Source organism: Sarcophilus harrisii, chromosome 2 (assembly GCF_902635505.1).
Source record: "Sarcophilus harrisii chromosome 2, mSarHar1.11, whole genome shotgun sequence".
In the NCBI taxonomy this organism is placed as follows: Eukaryota; Metazoa; Chordata; class Mammalia; order Dasyuromorphia; family Dasyuridae; genus Sarcophilus; species Sarcophilus harrisii.
Genome location: NC_045427.1, coordinates 507,808,879 through 507,828,262, shown reverse-complemented (window position 1 = coordinate 507,828,262; position 19,384 = coordinate 507,808,879). Strand labels below are relative to the sequence as shown.

The 19,384-nt window shown below is 34.1% G+C and overlaps 1 protein-coding gene across 5 annotated transcripts in view; it reads left to right on the top strand.

Annotated features, from left to right (window-relative positions):
* NEDD4 (NEDD4 E3 ubiquitin protein ligase) overlaps nucleotides 1-19,384 on the top strand; it is a 113,528-nt gene that overhangs the window by 69,297 nt on the left and 24,847 nt on the right. For all 5 annotated transcript variants that reach the window (XM_031955254.1, XM_031955252.1, XM_031955251.1 and 2 more), the window contains 4 exons: nucleotides 2,348-2,413; nucleotides 3,597-3,716; nucleotides 16,032-16,238; nucleotides 19,076-19,153. In XM_031955254.1, coding sequence (XP_031811114.1) covers nucleotides 2,348-2,413; nucleotides 3,597-3,716; nucleotides 16,032-16,238; nucleotides 19,076-19,153 — 471 coding nt within the window. The remainder of the gene's footprint in view (nucleotides 1-2,347; nucleotides 2,414-3,596; nucleotides 3,717-16,031; nucleotides 16,239-19,075; nucleotides 19,154-19,384) is intronic.

Here is a 19,384-nt window from a genome sequence, read left to right as displayed (position 1 = left end):
GAAAGAAAAAACAAGCAAGCAAAAAACAAAAAAGGTGAAAATATTATGTTTTGATCTATATTCAGTCTTTATAGTTCTCTCTCTGCATGCAAATGGGTCTTTCCATCAGAAGTCTAGGAAAATTGCCTTGAAATCTCCTCATTGTTGAAAAGAGCCAAGTTCATCATAGTTGATTATTACATGATCTTGTTGCTGTGTATAGTGTTCTTTTGGCTCTGTTCACTTAGCATCAGTTCATGTAAGTCTTTCCAAGCTTTTCTGAAATCAGCATGCTTGTCATTTCTTACAGAGCAATAATATTCCATTACATTCATATACGATAACTTATTCCTTCAACAATAGATGGGCATCCACTCAGTTTTCAGTTTCTTGCCACTACCGAAACGGCTGCTCCAAACATTTTTGCATATATGGGTTCTTTTTCCTTTTTTTATGATCTTTTTGGGATTTAGACCCAATGGAGACACCAAGTTGTTCTTTATAGTAGTGACTACTAAATCATGGAAAATCCTGAAAATGGCTTTTTAGTACTTGAATTATTTCTTTCTGACTGCTTTCAAGATTTTTTCTTTAATCCAGAAACTCTTCATTTTATCTGGGATGTTCCTAGATATTTTCATTTAGAAGTTTCTTTCAAGAGATGACCAAGTGGGTACTTTCTAGGATTTTTTGTCCTGGTGTGCAGCTTCTCTCTTGACCCTGTAGTACTTTTTGCCCCAAACCAGTCCCCAATGTCAACAAAACTTCTATCTGCCTTTGTATATTAACCTGAGTCAGACAAAGACTCAGAAGTATTTTCTGTATTTCCTGATCAAAATTTGCTTTGGTGTATTTTCTATATCTATATAAAGGAATTTTATGGATGAGTACTGGGCGGGCTACATTGCTTCTTTATAGTCTGCCATCTTTCCTCTGGCTCTTGGAGTCAAATTTCAAACTACTGTCTTCTAGAGAAATTCAAAGAAGAGACATTGCCTTGAATATATTTTAGATTTAACAGGTTTCTGAAACTGAAATGTTTTTCCCCTTTCTTCAGGGCCCCAATACCTAGCAAAATTCTAGAAATAGGTTAATTTCTTTTAACAGCTAGTTCCAGAATAAGCCAGACTAATTCTCTGACAGAAAGTGACACAGAAATCACAGATCCAGACATCAGACAGCAATTAATGCAGTGGGATCAGGGTCTCCCAGCAACAACAGAAGATGTGCTTCCCCTTCCAGATTTCTTGTGCATAAGTAGATAAGAAATCAGCCCATCTGGTCAAATGAACACCTACCTTTCTTCATGCTGTTGAAAGATCATCAAAAGTCCCAGGAATTGAAGATTGATAATATTGTGAAAAATCTCATCTCTGGAAATAGCTAACCAAAAGAAAATGAAAGAGCAATTGCTAAACGAGGTTATAATAAAACAAGAAGACAATACCTTGGAGGCACAAAACTGACAGTCAAGCTCTAAAACCATGAAGAACACTTACAAAGGCAAGGCCTACAGCAGTACTTACACGTGACCATTGATTGGATAAAGATAATACAGAAAATTTAGAGATTTGTCCAAGTTTTTAGTGGGAGAAAAAGACACTATCAATTCATTAAACTCCTGTGGCCACAAAAATGTTTCCCATTGCATTCGTGACTCACAGTTAAATATAGATGTCCACAAGGCATTTGAGAACAATCTCTTTTATCTAGAGAAACCAAGTGAAGTAATAGGATGCTGTTTAAAAAAGAAAGGAAATCTGGATTTTAATCTCTTCTTTCAAACAGAGATAAAGATAGAAAAAAATAGGAGGAAAGTATATTCTCTCAGCCTAGAATATCCTCCAGGTTGGATGGAGGAAGTTCACCAAACCCAAACTTAAGTTCCAATATAGTTGCTGATGTCTCATCTACTTGCAATAGGTGAAGAACCTAGCTGCTCTGTGTGAATCTGGGTATGCTTGACTCCATTTATACCATCTTTGCTACAATCTACCTCTCAATACACTTCTTTCTGACTCTGATGCTGTCTCCCTCCCGTCATTCAGGCTACCTTTGGAGTACTCTAACTGTGCTGTTTAAAGCGTGGGATAATCTTGGTGAAGATTTCCCAGAGTGGTCAGTTAGTATCAAGATTACTCCCTCTACCCAAACAGCTGTATATCAGGTAAACAGCTAGTTGGGAGAAGGCAACTCCTATGTAGAAGATGATTAAAGAGGGAAGGATTTAAATTAGGAGCTGAGTAAACAGAAATCAGTTTTGTAAGCATTATATCTTAATGATGTAACTATTTTTGGTAACATACTGATGACAAAGTCAAAGATTTGGCAGAAATCTCAAGTTATTTTGTGTTTATTTTACTTTAAGAACCACTTCAAAAGAAGAGGAAGTTTGCAAGCATATACTTTTGAGGAGCAACCTGCACTTCCTGTGGTGAGTTTCATGTCTCTTCAGCCATTAAAAAAAATAATGTTATTCAAATCACTGGGCCTAAAAGGTTGTATTACTACTCTGAACCTGTCATCTAAGTGCATCTAACACTAAGCAGATGTGCTTAATGGCCATGTTGGCTTTAGGGTAGCGTGAATAAAGATATGAAAAAAATGAAAGAAAGAATATTTATAAGCCAAGGACAAAGACAGTGCTCAACCTCAGGGAGCTTACTTTCTTATAGGGGTAGTGGTGATCAGGAAGGAGTATTTTAGTTTAGAAATTCACACTGAATGGAGTCTTAGAGGAAAACAATGACATACCTTTTCCAGTGATATTGGCAGTGTTAATTAGATTATCGTTCCCAAACTGAAAAGCCATGGAAATGAGAAAAGGATGCAAAGAGTAAACAATCAACTAATATCATGATAGTAAGTGAAAAGATGAGGGGGAAATGAAGAGAAATTATTTATTTTAAAAAGAGTTTATATTTACTCCTTTGGAAGTTGTCTGTTTATGTTCTTTTACCATCTATATGTGTTGTAGAATAAGTACTGTACAGTGCTAGTATCAAACTCATAGCTATGGATATAAGCTATGCATAAGAATCCCTTTGGGGCACATATTGACTTAGAAAAGTACATATTAATCTATTTTATTTTATTTTTTTGTTTATTTTGCTGTATATTTCCTAATTACATTTTAATTTATTCAGGCCACACTTGGGAGTACTGTGGGTCACATGTGGCCTTCAAGCTTCATATTTGATATTTCTAATCTATCTGTTGTACCGGTTCCTGTTTACAGAAGCATTGAAAGAACCTGGTTTCCATATAACTCTTACTATAGTAGACCTGGATCTTCCCCAGCCTTTAGCAATAACAGACATCTTTTGTCTAAAGGTGTACTCTACTTATCCACTCTGATTTATATTATTTCACCCCTATTATCTGTGTGTTGGCTGACCTGTACCTAGATTTTAACTCATAGGTTATCTGTATGACTCAATATAATAATACATTAGTGAATTTAATTACTATTTTATTTAGTACATTGCTTTGACCATTTAAAATATTTCTTTGGTATTCCTTTTAAGGAAGATTATCAGAAAAATAAATATTTCTTTAGTTAAGTGTAGTTTAAAAGTTTGTATTAAATTTTTTCCACTCATTAATGTTTTACTTAGTTTTTGCCTACTTCATCTGGATTACCACCAGGCTGGGAAGAAAAACAAGATGGTAAAGGAAGATCCTATTACATAGACCACAATTCCAAAACTACAACATGGATGAAACCTATTATACAGGTATCCTGTGGCACATCTACAAAATTGTTTTCCAATTCAATTTAATTATCTTTGAAGGAAATACTTCATATTTCCTTCATATTTTATTTATTTTTATGCTGATACTGGTTTCAGCATAAAATACTGGTTTCAGTTAGTTAATTGTACTTTTGATAATCATAGATAGTTCATCAATCATTTAACAAGTATTTACTGTCTACCTCCTATGTGCTTAACATTGTACTAGGAACTTGTGAAGAAAAAAAAGCAACAGTACTTTCCCTCAAGGAATTTAACAGTCTGTTAAGGGGATACAACATGTATAGAGATGAGAATATATAAGATATTGTACAATAAATCAGTCAGCAAGCATTTATTAAGTTCTTACTGCCACATAAGTAAGCTGTGCCAAGCTCTGGGGGTACAAATACAAGGAAGAAAACAGTTCCTGCCATCAAGGAGCTTACCTTCTAGTCAGAAAGACAACACATAAAGAAACACTGATGTGGGGGCAGATGGGAAGAGAGAAAGCTCTTGCTTTCTTGCAGTATGGGAGTGTCTTTTTTCCTGAAAGGCCTATTTACATTTTTATATTGACTTTTTTAGGAGGAGAAAGGGGTGATTGGTTGATTTTGTTTGCCATATTGATGGACTTGAGCTAATATTAATACCTCTTTGTTGAGACATGGTGGCAAAGACTGAAAAGTCAGAAGCAAGCATGGGAGAAAAAAGGAATAGTACCTAGGCTCTTTCTCTTTATTTATTTTTTTTTATTTAATAGCCTTTTATTTACAGGTTATATGCGTGGGTAACTTTACATCATTAACAATTGCCAAACCTCTTGTTCCAATTTTTCACCTCTTACCCCCCACCCCCTCCCCCAGATGGCAGGATGACCAGTAGATGTTAAATATATTAAAATATAAATTAGATACACAATGAGTATACATGACCAAAAAGTTATTTTGCTGTACAAAAAGAATCAGACTCTGAAATATTGTACAATTAGCTTGTGAAGGAAATCAAAAATGCAGGTGTGCATAAATATAGGGATTGGGAATTCGATGTAATGGTTTTTAGTCATCTCCCAGAGTTCTTTCTCTGTGCGTAGCTGGTTCAGTTCATTACTGCTCCATTGGAAATGATTTGGTTGATCTCCTTGATGAGGATGGCCAGGTCCATCAGAACTGGTCATCATATAGTATTGTTGTTGAAGTATATAATGATCTCCTGGTCCTACTCATTTCACTCAGCATCAGTTCATGTAAGTCTCTCCAGGCCTTTCTGAAATCATCCTGTTGGTCATTTCCTACAGAGCAACAATATTCCATAATATTCATATACCACAATTTATTCAGCCATTCCACAGCTGATGGGCATCCATCCAGTTTCCAGTTTCTAGCCACTACAAAGAGGGCTGCCACAAACATTCGTGCACACACAGGTCCCTTTCCCTTCTTTATGATCTCTTTGGGATATAAGCCCAGCAGCAACACCACTGGATCAAAGGGCACGCACAGCCCGATAACTTTTTGAGCATAGTTCCAAACTAATCTCCAGAATGGTTGGACCCGTTCACAACTCCACCAACAATGCACCAATGCCCCAGTTCTCCCGCATCCCCTCCAACAATCATCATTATTCTTTCCCGTCATCTTAGCCAATCTGACAGGTGTGCAGTGGCATCCCAGAGCTGTCCTAATTTGCATCTCTCCGATCAATAATGACCTGGAGCATCCTTTCATATGACTAGAAATAGTTTCAATTTTGTCTGTTCATATCCTTTGACCATTCCTCAATTGGAGAATGGCCTGATTTCCTATAAATTAGAGTCAATTCTCTATATATTTTGGAAATGAGGCTAGGCCCTTTCTCAAATTGGAACTCAACAATGGCAGAAGCGGATCAGAGTCAAAAGAATGTTTCCAAGGATAATAACACTACAGAGTTGGAAAAAAGGTTGCACGGTGAGGAGACTGGAAGCATTGAGAGAACTATGGTAAAATGGCAGCTGATTCATGGTCACAAATTCCAGGGAGTCAGAATCAGAGCAGAGATGAAAGACACAGAAATATAAAATAATTTGGAAAGAGAAGTGCTAGTAACAGGAGGAAGGAAGAGTTACAAGAGTTAAACCTTACATTGTCTGTCTGTTAATTTTGGGGAAATTGAATAAAAGATGTTAGTATTGGTGATTTTTTTATATCTTCATTGAATCGGATTTTTCCTTTACTAAAACTTTACATTATTGTTTCACCATTCACTGAAGGTGACTTTGGATTCCTGAAAGCAGTGTCAATTTTCTTAGAGACCATATTAAGCTAGATACTTCAAGTATATAATAATGGTGGATTTTTATGCCTGTAATCCAAAACTTAATCTTTTTGAATTTGGAAATTGACCACAGCACTTTATAAAACTGTCTACTCAAGTATGGAGGCTAATGCTTTCACCTGAGTGGAAGGAAGAGTATAATTATAAATTTGGGAACTTTGTTTGTATTGCTCAGATATATGCATCAGGAGGGAATGATAACAATTTAAAACACCGGAGATGCTTGCAATACTGTGTCTTTTTCTCTTGGCAATGGTGAATTCATTGTGTTATTTTTTCACTATTTACTGCTGAAATAATTTAAACTATTTTAAAATAGCTCTTTGCAAACCTTAAAGTATGACATAAATGTCAGCTATTAGTTCTGTCACTAATGCCAAGTTAAGATAACTTAGTGTTATCTTTTCCCCTTTAGAAACTGTATTTGGAGTGTGGAAGCTAAAGACTAGATATTAGAAACTGAGATATAAGGTGTAAATTTTTGGATTTTTTTCTCTACCCACAAGATAGTTTCCTAATCAAGTTAGAGGTAACTGAGCTTTCCAAGTTTTGAATAAGATTGAGAAAAAAATTAAATTTAGATAACAGAATAAATTCCATTATTAAATGAGTAATTGAGAAATAATATATACTTCTATATTAACATTCAGTTAGTCAACTAGAATTTCCTATTTTTGTTGTCAGTTATGTATATTATTTTTTTTGCCTTTGATGGTTTGATTTGCATCTATCCATTCAGGAAGTCTTTCTATACTTATTTTTATTCATCATATTCATTTCCTAACTCTAGTTGTTTTTTCTGGTTTTCCCCCATGCCTTAAAATCTGCTTCTCTTCTCATTCTGTGGCTTTTTTGGAGTCTTTGCTATAGTTCTACCTTTTGCAAAAAGCTTTTCTCCTTCTTTCTTAATTTTAATGCCTTCCCTCTGAGACTACTCCCAATTTATATTTTAGATATCTTGTTTGTACTTAATTCTTTTCTTGCTTCTCAACTATACTGTGAACTCCTTCAGCATAGTTACTGGGTTTTTTTTGAGTGGGCAGGGATTGGCCACTTCTTATATCCTCAGCACTTAACATAGTACCTGCCACATTATGGTTTCTTAATAAATGCTAGTTAACCTACTGATTGTCTGGCAGAATGATTTCTTTCTTAGTTTTTGAGAAAAAAATCATATATCGATGTTAACTGTTTTTTAAATTGTTGATAGCTAATTCTCCTTTAGATCTGTAACAGTCCCCTTCAGAACATGCCATTATTTTTTTAGTTTTAACTCCTGCAACCATTTGTTTAATTTTTTATTTTCCCATTTGTTTATCTGTCTGCTAAATTTGTCTAAGCAAGGAACAATAATGTTTCCTGTTGTTATTGTATTACTATCTTTTTTCTTTCTATTCAGTTGCTTTTTAACTTCATTAATTTAGATGCTGTGCTATTTGAAGCATATACATTTAATATTAATTTTGATTTATTATCTATGGTTCCTTTCAGAAAAAATATAATTTCTTTTTAATCTCAGTTTATAATGTGAATTTTTATTTTTGCATTCTCTGATAGCATGATTTAAACTCCTGCTTTTTTTTGGATTCGCCTGTTTTATACTAAATTTTGTTCCAACCTCTCATTTTTATTCTGTGTATATCTTTGTTTTTAGTGTTTCTTGTAAGTGAAAGATTGGGTGATTTTGTTTTCACATTCAATCTATCATACTTTCGTTTTATTGAATTGTTTAATCCATTCAAACCAAATAATATTTATTAAACAGGCACAGTGCCTGGGGAACTAGGTAGTATAATGGATAAAGAGCTGGGTTTGGAGGCAGAAAAATCTGAATTCATATCTAGCCTCAGACACCTACTAGCTGGGTGACCCTGGACAAGTCATTTAACCTTCTTTACCCTAGTTTTTTCATCTATAAAATGAGCGGGAAGAGGAAATGGCAAAATACTCTGTCATCTTGGCCAAAAAAACAGCAAATGGGATCACAAAGAGTTAGACATGACTAAAAATGACCGAAAAACAAAATTACAAAGTGCCTGACACCTAGTAGACCTTTTGCAAATGCTTATTCCTTTCTTTTCCCTTTCCTATTCCTTTTAATCTACTTAAAGTTATGACGTTAGGCTTATGTGATCCTCCATGTGTATCTCTAATATTGAATTTTTTTAATTTAGGAATTTTTTTGTTCTTCTTTTAAGTTTAGAGTTCTCCCTTTAAATACTTTATCTCTACAAATAGTTGGGTTTTTTTTTAATCCACTTTAAGGCAGTCCTGTTCTTAATAACTTTCTTCCCTTCCCTCTCCTGTCGGGTTATCCCTTTCCCTATTTTTGAATCTTAGCTTATTTTTTTCTTCCTAATTATCTTATTCATCATTCTTTTTTCTTTTCAGTTAAGTAATCAATTCAAAGATCCCCATTCCTGTTCTCTACAATTTTTTTAATTACGGTTTTTTTTTTTCTTTTCTGCATCTTTTTCTAAGAAGGATTTCTTTGCCTTGCTATTTTTAATTAACTCTTATCCTTTCTTGCCTAGTCTAATCTTCTATTATCTTTCGCATTATAGTATTCAGCTGTTATGACTTGTTATGTTCTGGGATGCATCTGATCCTTAAGTTGTCTATCTTGTTTTTCAATCAATTATAGTATTCTAATTGTTGCCCTCAACCCAAACACCACAGAAATCCTTAAACATGGGCCTCATTGGAACAATAAGCAGCTCAGCATGCTTTGGGACCACACGATCTGGTTATACCACAGAAATAAGACAATGGTACCAATAGTACCAATGCTGAGCAGGATGTTAGATGCCAAACCATAGATGGGACCTTTACCCAACTTGGGGTCTGTGCACTATCCTCCTTTGCCATCCTTTGGGTGAACTTATAAAGAATTTAGACTAACTATAGCATTCTTATTTCACATTAATACCCCTTCCCCCAAGTGGCCTTTTCTTTTTTATGCCTTCTGGGTAACTTCATGCTCAGTTCCAATCAAGGCTTTAGGATCTCCCCATGTTAGCAAACTCCTCCTCTAATCTCAGTCTGTATATCTTGTGATGTAATCAACATCATTTACTCTATAAAAATCCAATGATTCCTGCAGGTTTTGAAGTTCTGTAACAGTTTCATTATCAGCCATGCTCTTTCAGTGACAGATGTTTTTTATCTAGGTCTTCTCCTTTGTTTCAAGGTTTTTTCTCTTTTTTCTGTCTCTCTCAAGGTGTTCTTGGCAGCCATTTGATTCCTTCTCCATCTGTAGAGATACAAGCAAACCATTTCTCCCAAGCAGTTAACCTATCTGGTCCCTTCTATTCACCACTTTCTGGGTCTCTCCTCATCACCTGGTGATTACATTGGGGCTGGACTGGACACTGTCCTTCTGTTGGATTAAAAAGTCTGTATTCTCTCCAATCGTATTCCCTTTCTTCCCATCAGATTGCTTTTTGGCTGATAGATCATGTCAGCTTCTAAAGACTCTCTAGGTGTGACCTCAACTACCATCATGCCCCACCTGTTTTTTGTTTGAGGTCTTAGAGCTGGGCCCTGCCTCTCATTTCTCTGGGTCAGTCTACATTCTGAGGCCCGGGGGAAAACCTTGGTTGCATTTTGGACACAGAGTTTTGGGTCTTGTTCTCTTACCCTGTCTTCTCACTCTATCTCTTTGCCTACACTGGGCTTTCAGATGCCCTACTTTACCACATTGAAAGCATTGACGAGTCTTTCTGGAAGTCTTTTGCCAAGAGGGAACCTGTCTTCCCATATTTTGCATCATAGCCTGGGTATAAAAGGCATTTGTGCCCACTGTGGCACAGTGTCTTACGATCTCCTCTAAAGAAGCAAACTTGTGTAGTCCCAGAATAATTCTTCTACAAAGCTCATTAGCATTTTCTTTAGCCACTTGTCTTATAGTAATTTCTGTTACTGCATATTCTCCAGTGGTTCTTGTGACAGCTGTCTGCAGACGTCCCACAAAATCAGCAAAGGGTTCATTTGGCCTTGCTTTATTTTCTTGAAGGCTTCCCCTCTATTTTGTTTTCCTGGGAGGGTGCCCCGTGCTTTGATTGCAGTAGCAGCAATTTGCTCATATGCTATCAAAGGGTAATTAATCTGTGCTGAAGCATCTGCATACTGACCTTTACCTGCTAGTTGGTCAAAGGTGATTTGTATATTAACTATAGTTTGCCTATTTCCTTGGTCTTGTATTCTACATAGTTCACTATACTCCAAAAGCCACAAGTTTTTCTAGGTTCTAACCATGTCCTTGTTATAGATTTCCAAACACTAGGGATTAAAATTTCATAAGTCAAATTCTCTAATACCATTTTAACATAAGACGATGTAGCCCCATAAAGAGTACAACCCTTTTTCAAATCCTTGATTTTTTTTTTCAGTATAAAAGGAGTGTATCTTCTCCTTTGTTGACTTGAAGAGTCAAACTCTTCATAACAAGGTATGCATTTATTTTAAAATCAGATATATCCTGTCCGTCATTTTTAGCTTTAACCAGTGCCTTTTTGCAATCTTGTCATAGGCTGCTTCATAGGTGGTGCTGATTGTGTTACTGCCCCTCCCCCTCCTCCTTCTTCTTCCACCCATGAAGGGTTAATTGAGGGAGAGAGTCATGAGATGGGGAATGCCCTAATGGCGCTTATTGTGAAGCACCACACTCCTTAATTTCATCAGAATTGTACTTAACTCTTTTCTTGTCTAATTCTTCATCCTTTTCAACTAGTTTGTCAGGATCCTCCCCTTCCTGCTCTTTCTTATTTTTTCTTATTCTAATACTTATATAATTCCTTAAAACCAGTTGTATTAAATTGTTTGTATAGAGTGTTTCTTTAGAAATTGAATTAAGACCATTATCATTGTAATATTCACATAGTTGATCTCCTACTAAATCTTAATTTAAAAATTTGTTTAAAGTTTTAAAAGTAATTGAGATTAACACCTTCATTATTCTAGGTCTGTAAAGGAAAGTTAATTGGCAAAAATGAAGAGAGTGGAGGAAAAAAGATATATATAGCAACCTCTTCTTAATCCTTCCTTGACTTTCTATTTTGTCCCCAAACCTCTTTCTGCACCATTAAGAAAGGAAAATATGTTCCCCTTCAAATAAAGGCTAGGGTGAATGTTGAAAAGGAAAGGCACTCAAGAAAGTATAGAGGGATTTTCTGCACAAAGCCAATCACTTATCCCTTCCCCATGCAGGTCACCAAATCTTGGGATATTAAGCATATTCCACGGTGTCATCTGAAAGAGTTCAGGACTCAGTTTCCAAATCAAGTAAAATCATTGAATGAGATTTATGTCCTCACTGGACTAAATTTCTTGAAGAAGTTAGCTACTTAGGAAAAGCAGGACAAGGATTTTTGAGAAAATGGTGCTACTTATATCACAAGATAAATAGATTTTGAGATTGGAGGAAAAAATGGCTAACCTGAGGGAGTCCTAAAACCTTGATGGTACTGTACATGCAGTTATCCAGAATGAATTTAGAAAATTCCACTGTGAGGGAAGGGGGTAGGTGATATTAATGTATGCTTTATACTTATCCTGAATTAATTATAAGTTCACCCAAAGGATGGCAAAGAAGGATAGAGCACAGACCCCCCAAGTTGGGGAAAAGTTCCCATCTGTGGTTTGGAGTCCATCATCCTGCTCAGCATCTTGTTGGTAGTACTTTCTTATTGTCTTATTTCTCTAGTATGTTTAAACCAGGTCGTGTGATTACAGAGCATGCTGACCTGCTTATTGTTCTAGTGAGGCCTATGATTAAAGACCTCTGTGAGGCTGGGCTGAGAACAATAATTAAAATTTTTATTATCAACAAGTTTTGCTTTCATAGAGATTGTTTTCTCTTAATATTGATTTTTTGCTTACCTTCCACTTTTTTTTCAGTTAAATATATTTGTATTTCCATCCTATTCTCTTTTTTATTTTTTTTATTCACCACTGTGGATTTAATTTTTTTTTAAATTCTGCTAATCATTTTTGTTGTGCAGGCTGTAGATTTTACTTCTTTCCTTCTGCCTTCTCTCAACATTGAAATTTCTCTCAAACTAAAAAAAATTTCTTTCTTTCTTGAACCATGGAGTTACATATCTTCTCATGAAACCACAGGGCTCTATATTCTATTAAGTATTGATTTAGTTTTTTTTATCTTGAAATGTTTAAGATGTCTTCATATTTCTTTAATCTTCTGATTTTAGCATTTTTTCTGCAGGTTTATTTTCTTTTTCTAGAGGTTTTAAACTAAATTTTCTTCCTTCTGGGATCTTTGATTGTTTTAGTCTTTTCTCTTTATATTCCACTATTCCTCACTTTCTGCCTTCTTTACTTGACCCCATTTATTATGGTTTTACTTTCAAAGCTATCTTATGCTCCTCCTATGTTAGGTAATTTTACTTTCCACTGGTCTCCCTGGTCATAGTTCTAGGGTAGGAAAGAATGCTTATGGTCAGTCACAGACCAGAAAAGTAGTAAATCTCTCCCTAGATCATATAACCTTAGAAGAACTGAAAATTTATATAACTCCAGTATTATCTCTGAAAACAACTTTGTGAAAAAAAAAACCTGAAGTTTGAGTGACTGCCCCCTCTATTCTGGAAGCAGAAACCCACTTTAATAGAGAATAAACAGTCAAGAAATGGGATGGAAAAAGTGAACAAATTAGCAGAAAAAAATCCTGATTATAAAAAGTGAATATGATGACAGGGAAAACCAAAATACAAATTCAGAAGAAGATAAGTGTCAAAACTATTACATCCAAAGCGTCAAAGAAAAACATGAATTGGTCTGAGGCCATAGAAGAGGTCAAAAAGTCTTTTAAAAATTAATTAGAGAAGTAAAGGAAAAATTGAGAAGACAAATGAGAGTGATACAATAAAATCATGAGAAAAGAGTTAGAGAAGAAGGTTCAAAAAATACTGAAGAAAATAGAGAATAGATCAAATAGTACAAGAGGCACAAAAATCCAATGAACAGAAGAATGCCTTGAAAAACAAAATTGGCCAAATGGAAGGTGAACAAAAATTTAATGAAGAAATTCCATTTAAAAAGTTGAATTCACTAAATATAAAAGGCTATACAAAAGAACATAATTTATTAAAAATTTGAATTGGACTAATAGAAACTAATGACTTCATGGGGCATCAAGTAACAAAACAAATCAAAAGAATAAAAAAATAGAATAAAATATGAAATATTTCATTGGAAAAGCAACTTTAACCTGGAAAATAAAGGAGAGATAATTTAAGAATTAGTGAACCACCCAAAAGCCATATTCCAAAAAAAAGTATGTGTGTGTAAATATATGTACATGTACATAAACATAATGCACATGTGTGTATCTATATTGTACATGTGTATATTTTGTGTGTGCATATGTGATGTATTTACATATGTATTATGTTTTTATGTATGTGAGTGTATGGAGAGAAATAAGGCAGGGAGGAAGAGAGGGAGGGATGTAATCTTTCAAGAAATTACCAAGGAAAGATTTCCTGATATCCTAGAACCAAAGGGTAAAATAGAAATTAAAGGAATTCATTGCTTACCTCTGCAAGAAATCCAAAAATGAAAACTACCAGGAATATTATAATTAAATTCCAGATTGCCCAGATCAAGAAGAAAATATTCCAAGAGTCAAAAAAGAAACAGTTCAGTTATCATAGAGTCACAGTCAGGATTACACAAATTTAATAGTTTCTACCTTAAAGGATCAGAAGTTTTAGAATATGAAAATCTGGTGAGTAAAAAACTAAAGATTACAATCAAGAATCACCCACCTAGAAAAACATATTTGGGGGTGAGCGATTGAGAATGGATGTTCAGTGAAATAAAGGACTTTCACATCTTCATCCTGAAAAGACCAGAGTTGAATAAAGAATTTGACTTTCAAATACAAAACTCAAGAAAAACATAAAGAGATAAACAGGAGAGAGAAATTATAAGGTAATTCAATAAGGTTAAACTGTTTAATTTCCTATGTGTAAAAATGATACCTTTAACTCCTAAAAACTTTATCATTATTAGAGCAGATAGAAGGAACATGCATAGACAGAGGACACAGGTGAGTTGAAAATGATGGGACGGTTATCTAAGAAATGATAAAGAGATGTGCATTGGGAGATGGGAAAGGAAGAAGTCAAAAGGAGTAAATTATTTGACCTAAGAGACACTTTAATATTGGAAGGGAAGATGAAAGAGGTGGGAGAAAGAGACATGTCAACCTTATTTTTATCAGAACTTTATTATGAGCTGGAGGGAGAGAAGGAGAGAGGGAGAAGATAAAGAAAAAATAGGATGGAGGGAAATACATGGTAATCATAATTGTAATAAAAAATTTATTGCAAGTTTCTTTAATAAAGACTTCTTTTCTCAAATATAGAAAATTGAGTCAAATTTGTAGAAATGAGCCATTCTTCAATTGATAATTGGTCAAAAACAGGATGATTTCAGAAAGGCCTGGAGAGACTTACACGAACTGATGCTGAGTGAAATGAGCAGGACCAGGAGATCATTATATACTTCAACAACAATACTATATGATGACCAGTTCTGATGGACCAGGCCATCCTCAGCAACGAGATCAACCAAATCATTTCTAATGGAGCAGTAATGAACTGAACTAGCTATGCCCAGAAAAAGAACTCTGGGAGATGACTAAAAACCATTACATTGAATTCCCAATCCCTATATTTATGCACACCTGCATTTTTGATTTCCTTCACAAGCTAATTGTACAATATTTCAGAGTCTGATTCTTTTTGTACAGCAAAATAACGTTTTGGTCATGGATACTTATTGTGTATCTAAGTTATATTTTAATATATTTAACATCTACTGGTCATCCTGCCATCTAGGGGAGGGGGTGGGGGGGTAAGAGGTGAAAAATTGGAAGAAGAGGTTTGGCAATTGTTAATGCTGTAAAGTTACCCATGTATATATCCTGTAAATTAAAAAAAAAAAAAGATAATTGGTCAAAGAATATGATCAGGCAGTTTTCGGATGAAGTAACCAAAGCTATTTGTAGTCATATGAAAAAAATGTTCTAAATTATTATTGATTGGAGAAATGCAAATTAAAATAACTGAGGTACCACCTTTTACCTGTCAGATTGGTTTATAAGACATTAAAAGAAAATGACAAATGTTGGAGATGTGGGAAAATTGAGACAATAATGCACTTTGGTAAAGTTGTATACTGATTCAACCATTCTGAAAAGCAATTTGGAATTATGCTTAAAAGGCTGTTATAGGACTATGCATATCCTTTGACTAGGAAATACTACTGCCTTGTTTGTATCCAAAAGAGATAAAAAACAAAAAGAAAAAGGATATACAAATATCGTTTTGAATGATAGCAAAGAATTGAAAATTGAAAGGATGCCCATCAATTGGGGAATGGCTGAACAAATTGTGACATATGAATGTAATGTAATGCTATTATGTCATAAAAAATTATGAGCAGGGGGATTTCAGGAAATCCTAGAAAGATTTACATGAACTTATGCTGAGTGAAGGGAGCAGAACCAGGAGAATATTATTCACAGTAATAGCAACATTGTACAATGATCAATGACTTAGCCCTTCTCAGCAATACACTGATTCAAGACAATTCTGCAACACATGATGAAAACCACTATCCATCTCCAGTGAAAAGACTAATGGACTCTGAAGAGAGATTAAAATATGCTTTCTCTTTTATTTTTTTCTTGAAGAGTTTTTGTCTGTGTTTTCTTTTACAACACTACCAACCTGGAAATATCTTTTGCATGACTGCACATGTACAATCTATATCAAATTGCTTATCTCCTCAATCAAGAAGGGAGAGCAAAAAAGGGTGAAGAGAATTTGGAACACAAAAAAATTTTTAAGAATGTTAAAAGTGTACATGTAATTGGGAAAAATTAAAATACTAATTTTTTTAAAAAACAAAATAAGAACGTCTTTGTTTTGCAGCAATAATCCACAAAATCTTTTTCCCCCTGATTTATTACAGTCAACAATAGAAAACATTCAGTTACCATCACACCCAAGTTCTTCTACATCTACTCAAAAACCAATAGCTACAAGTGATTCATCACTACCTTCCTTGAGTCAGCAATCTGAATCTGAGCGGAGAAGTCTTCCTAAAGGTTGGGAAGTCCGACATGCACCAAATGGGAGACCTTTCTTCATTGACCACAATGCCAAAACTACCACCTGGGTAATTTTAATAAATTTTTAAATTTAATAAGCCTTTACTAACCAATTGCATTCTGTATACTGGATGTTGGAGATGTTTTAAATTAGCAATAATAATACATTTATGTATTTAAAGCTGCACATAGTCTATTTTTATATTATGATTGTTTTAGTCATTCAGTCTTTTATGACATTGTCTTTATGATAATACTGATTATTTAATCATTTGTTCCTTCACATATTAGTTATGCATGGTTAAGAAGATGAAAATGAACCAGCCCTGAAGTCAGGGTTCAAATCTGAGTTCAAATCTGGCCTCAGATACTTAACACGTCCTAGCTGTGTAACCCTGGGCAAGTCACTTAATCCCAATTGCCTCAGCAGAAAAAAGAAAGAAAGAAAATGAGTAATTTTAATGGAAATTCCATTATTTAACCTTAATTTCACAAAATTGAAATCAAAACTATTATGTCCCCCCCCCAGCAGGTAAGCTGTTTTTTTGAAAGAAGAATTCACCATTTCCTAATCATGCAATTGAGAAAGTATATTTTATTTGAATAATGAGGGGGAAAGGATGTCAGTATTCTTTTTCTTCCTTCCAATCAATCTTAATGCATCAAAAACTTAACAGAAATTTAAAGTTTCTAAATATTATTTCAATCTTTTTTCCTATTGTGCAAAAAGGCATTTCTTTTAAAATTTAGTTTTCCTTTAATCATCCTTACTCTATATTCCTAGCTAATTATAAACTGTTTTAAGAAAATCCAAAGAAAACTTAACTTTTCATTCTTTCAAAGTTTATGTAATAAATCAATAAATATTTTGTAATTACCAAACAACAAGCATTATTTAAGTGTAAATTAGGCAGTGTGAATAAAAATATAAGAGCAAGCTGATTCCTACTCTTAACATGGTTATTTTCATAGGGAATACTACGTGTTCACAGATGGGTAAATATAGGATATGCCCCAAAATGAATATAAACGTATTTCAGCAAGTAGAGGCATCCTAATTGTCACTGGAAATCAAGAGAGGACTGTTGAAGCAAATGAAATTTGAAGCTTGAAGGGAGAGCAGCTTCTGCAAAAATAGAGAAGCAAATAGAGAGCATTGAAAAATTATTAATTCTCCATTGCTTCACCAGGTTATCCTCTGTTAATGGAAGTCTTCAACAGGATTTATTTTTGGTGCACTATTGGAAGTCTTCAACAGGATTTATTTTTGGTGCACTATTGGGACATCATTTCTGGTATATTTGTAGCTTCAGACATGATAACATTCATTAGGGAGAGTTAAAATATTACCGGAATACATTTCATATAAAATAAATTTATATACATAAATATTTCAAGTAAAGAGAACAAATTGGTGATTTTAAAAAATACTTCTAAAAATAAATTTTTTTTATAAAGAATACTCCCTTTTAATAATCTTAACAGTGCTGATAAATTGAGAAATCATGACATAGAGTGGGGGGAAAAAAACTGAATTCTGAACAATAAGATCTAGGATTGGATTCTGGCTCCATTATAACCAACCTATGGGTCACTTAGTTTCTCAGAGCCATAATTTCATCATTTAAAATGGGGATAATAATACATGGTAAATAAAGCATCATGCGATGACATAGAGAACCTTAGGCTTCGAGTCAGGAGACCCAGATTCAAAATCCTAGCTCTCTGAGTGTGGACATACTATCTGACCTCACTGGATTTCATTTTCTTCATCTGAAAAGTGAGAGATGATTTTTAAACCCTTTTCAAGCCTTAATTCTTTATGGGGATTCAGATAGTGTTCTGTGACATATTGTCATATAAATATTATTGTCAATAATCTCGGATGATACTATTACTTTAACCTTTTTTCAAAAAGAATTTACACTCTGTGAGAATTTTCTAGAATGTTATTTTATTTTATCTACCCCTTATGAAAATTAATTTTCCTATGGAAAATTCAGGAAGAAAATCTACTTGGTAGATTTTATAGAAAGAACCTACTAGGGAAATCAGTTTAAAAGTTGAGACCAATACAGAGGGAATTAAGAGTTCCTTGTTGTGGTGCAGCACTTCACATGTATATGCCTCTCCATTGCTCTCTGAGAGGCATTTGTTTTAGTTCTTTGTAAATTATACTGTTCCATGACTTACAGCCATGCAGCAACACTGATAGAATATTGGTATTAAAAACATGGTCCTTTGTTTCAGAGAACAGGACAACCTATTTTCCTTTTTAATTCTAGGCCCGTTTTTTATTTACAATGTCGATCCAAGGTATATGTGCTGATAGGCAAGTTCTATAGGTTGTCCACACAACTGCATTTTATAATGTGATCCATAAACATTCTCCATGTAACTTGTTTTTTATAATGTAGATGATTGTCCCAGAGACTTATAGTCACATAGATAATGAATGTCGTATAGAATTCAGATGATATCAAACTCAGTATTTTTTCTACTACTCAGTCAGATTTTAGAGACTTAGAAATAAATTTCCTTCTTATTCTTAAATTCTCCATATACTAACATGCAGAATAAAATCCTGTGTAGCCAAAAAACACCTTTGGAAAGCAGCAACTAAATCTTCTAGATAATTTCTGTAAAACATATGACAATTAATGCTGAACACATTCTGGGGGTTGGAGGGAATGTCCTTAGCACTTCTTTTGATGGTGTAGACCTGGCCATAGTGGAAGCATACAAAGAGACATAATCATCCTTAGCTCCCAAATTATGCAAAACTATAATTATTAATAGACTTTTTATTTAATGAAAGGAATTGGGAATGTCTTTAATATGGTAAAAATAAAGTACTCTTATCATGCTTAAATGTAGTTTTTGTTCTATTGCAATACCAAAAAAGGAAGATCCAAGATTGAAAATTCCAGCTCATCTGAAGAGAAGCACATCCCTTGATACTTCTGATCTAAGGCCTTTACCTGTAAGTTTTTGAAATGCTTGTAGATAAAACTTGAATATATGAAACATTTTTTATTTTGAGTTATGATAATATGTTAATTTGTGGTTTTTTTAATGTTTTTAAAAGTCTATTCCCAAATACTGATTCCTGATTCATATTTCTTGCTTCAAAAAATGTAATATGCCATATCAGATGAATTGTAGAACCATTAACATTTTCTTATCTAAGCAGCTAAAAATCCCCCAAATAAAA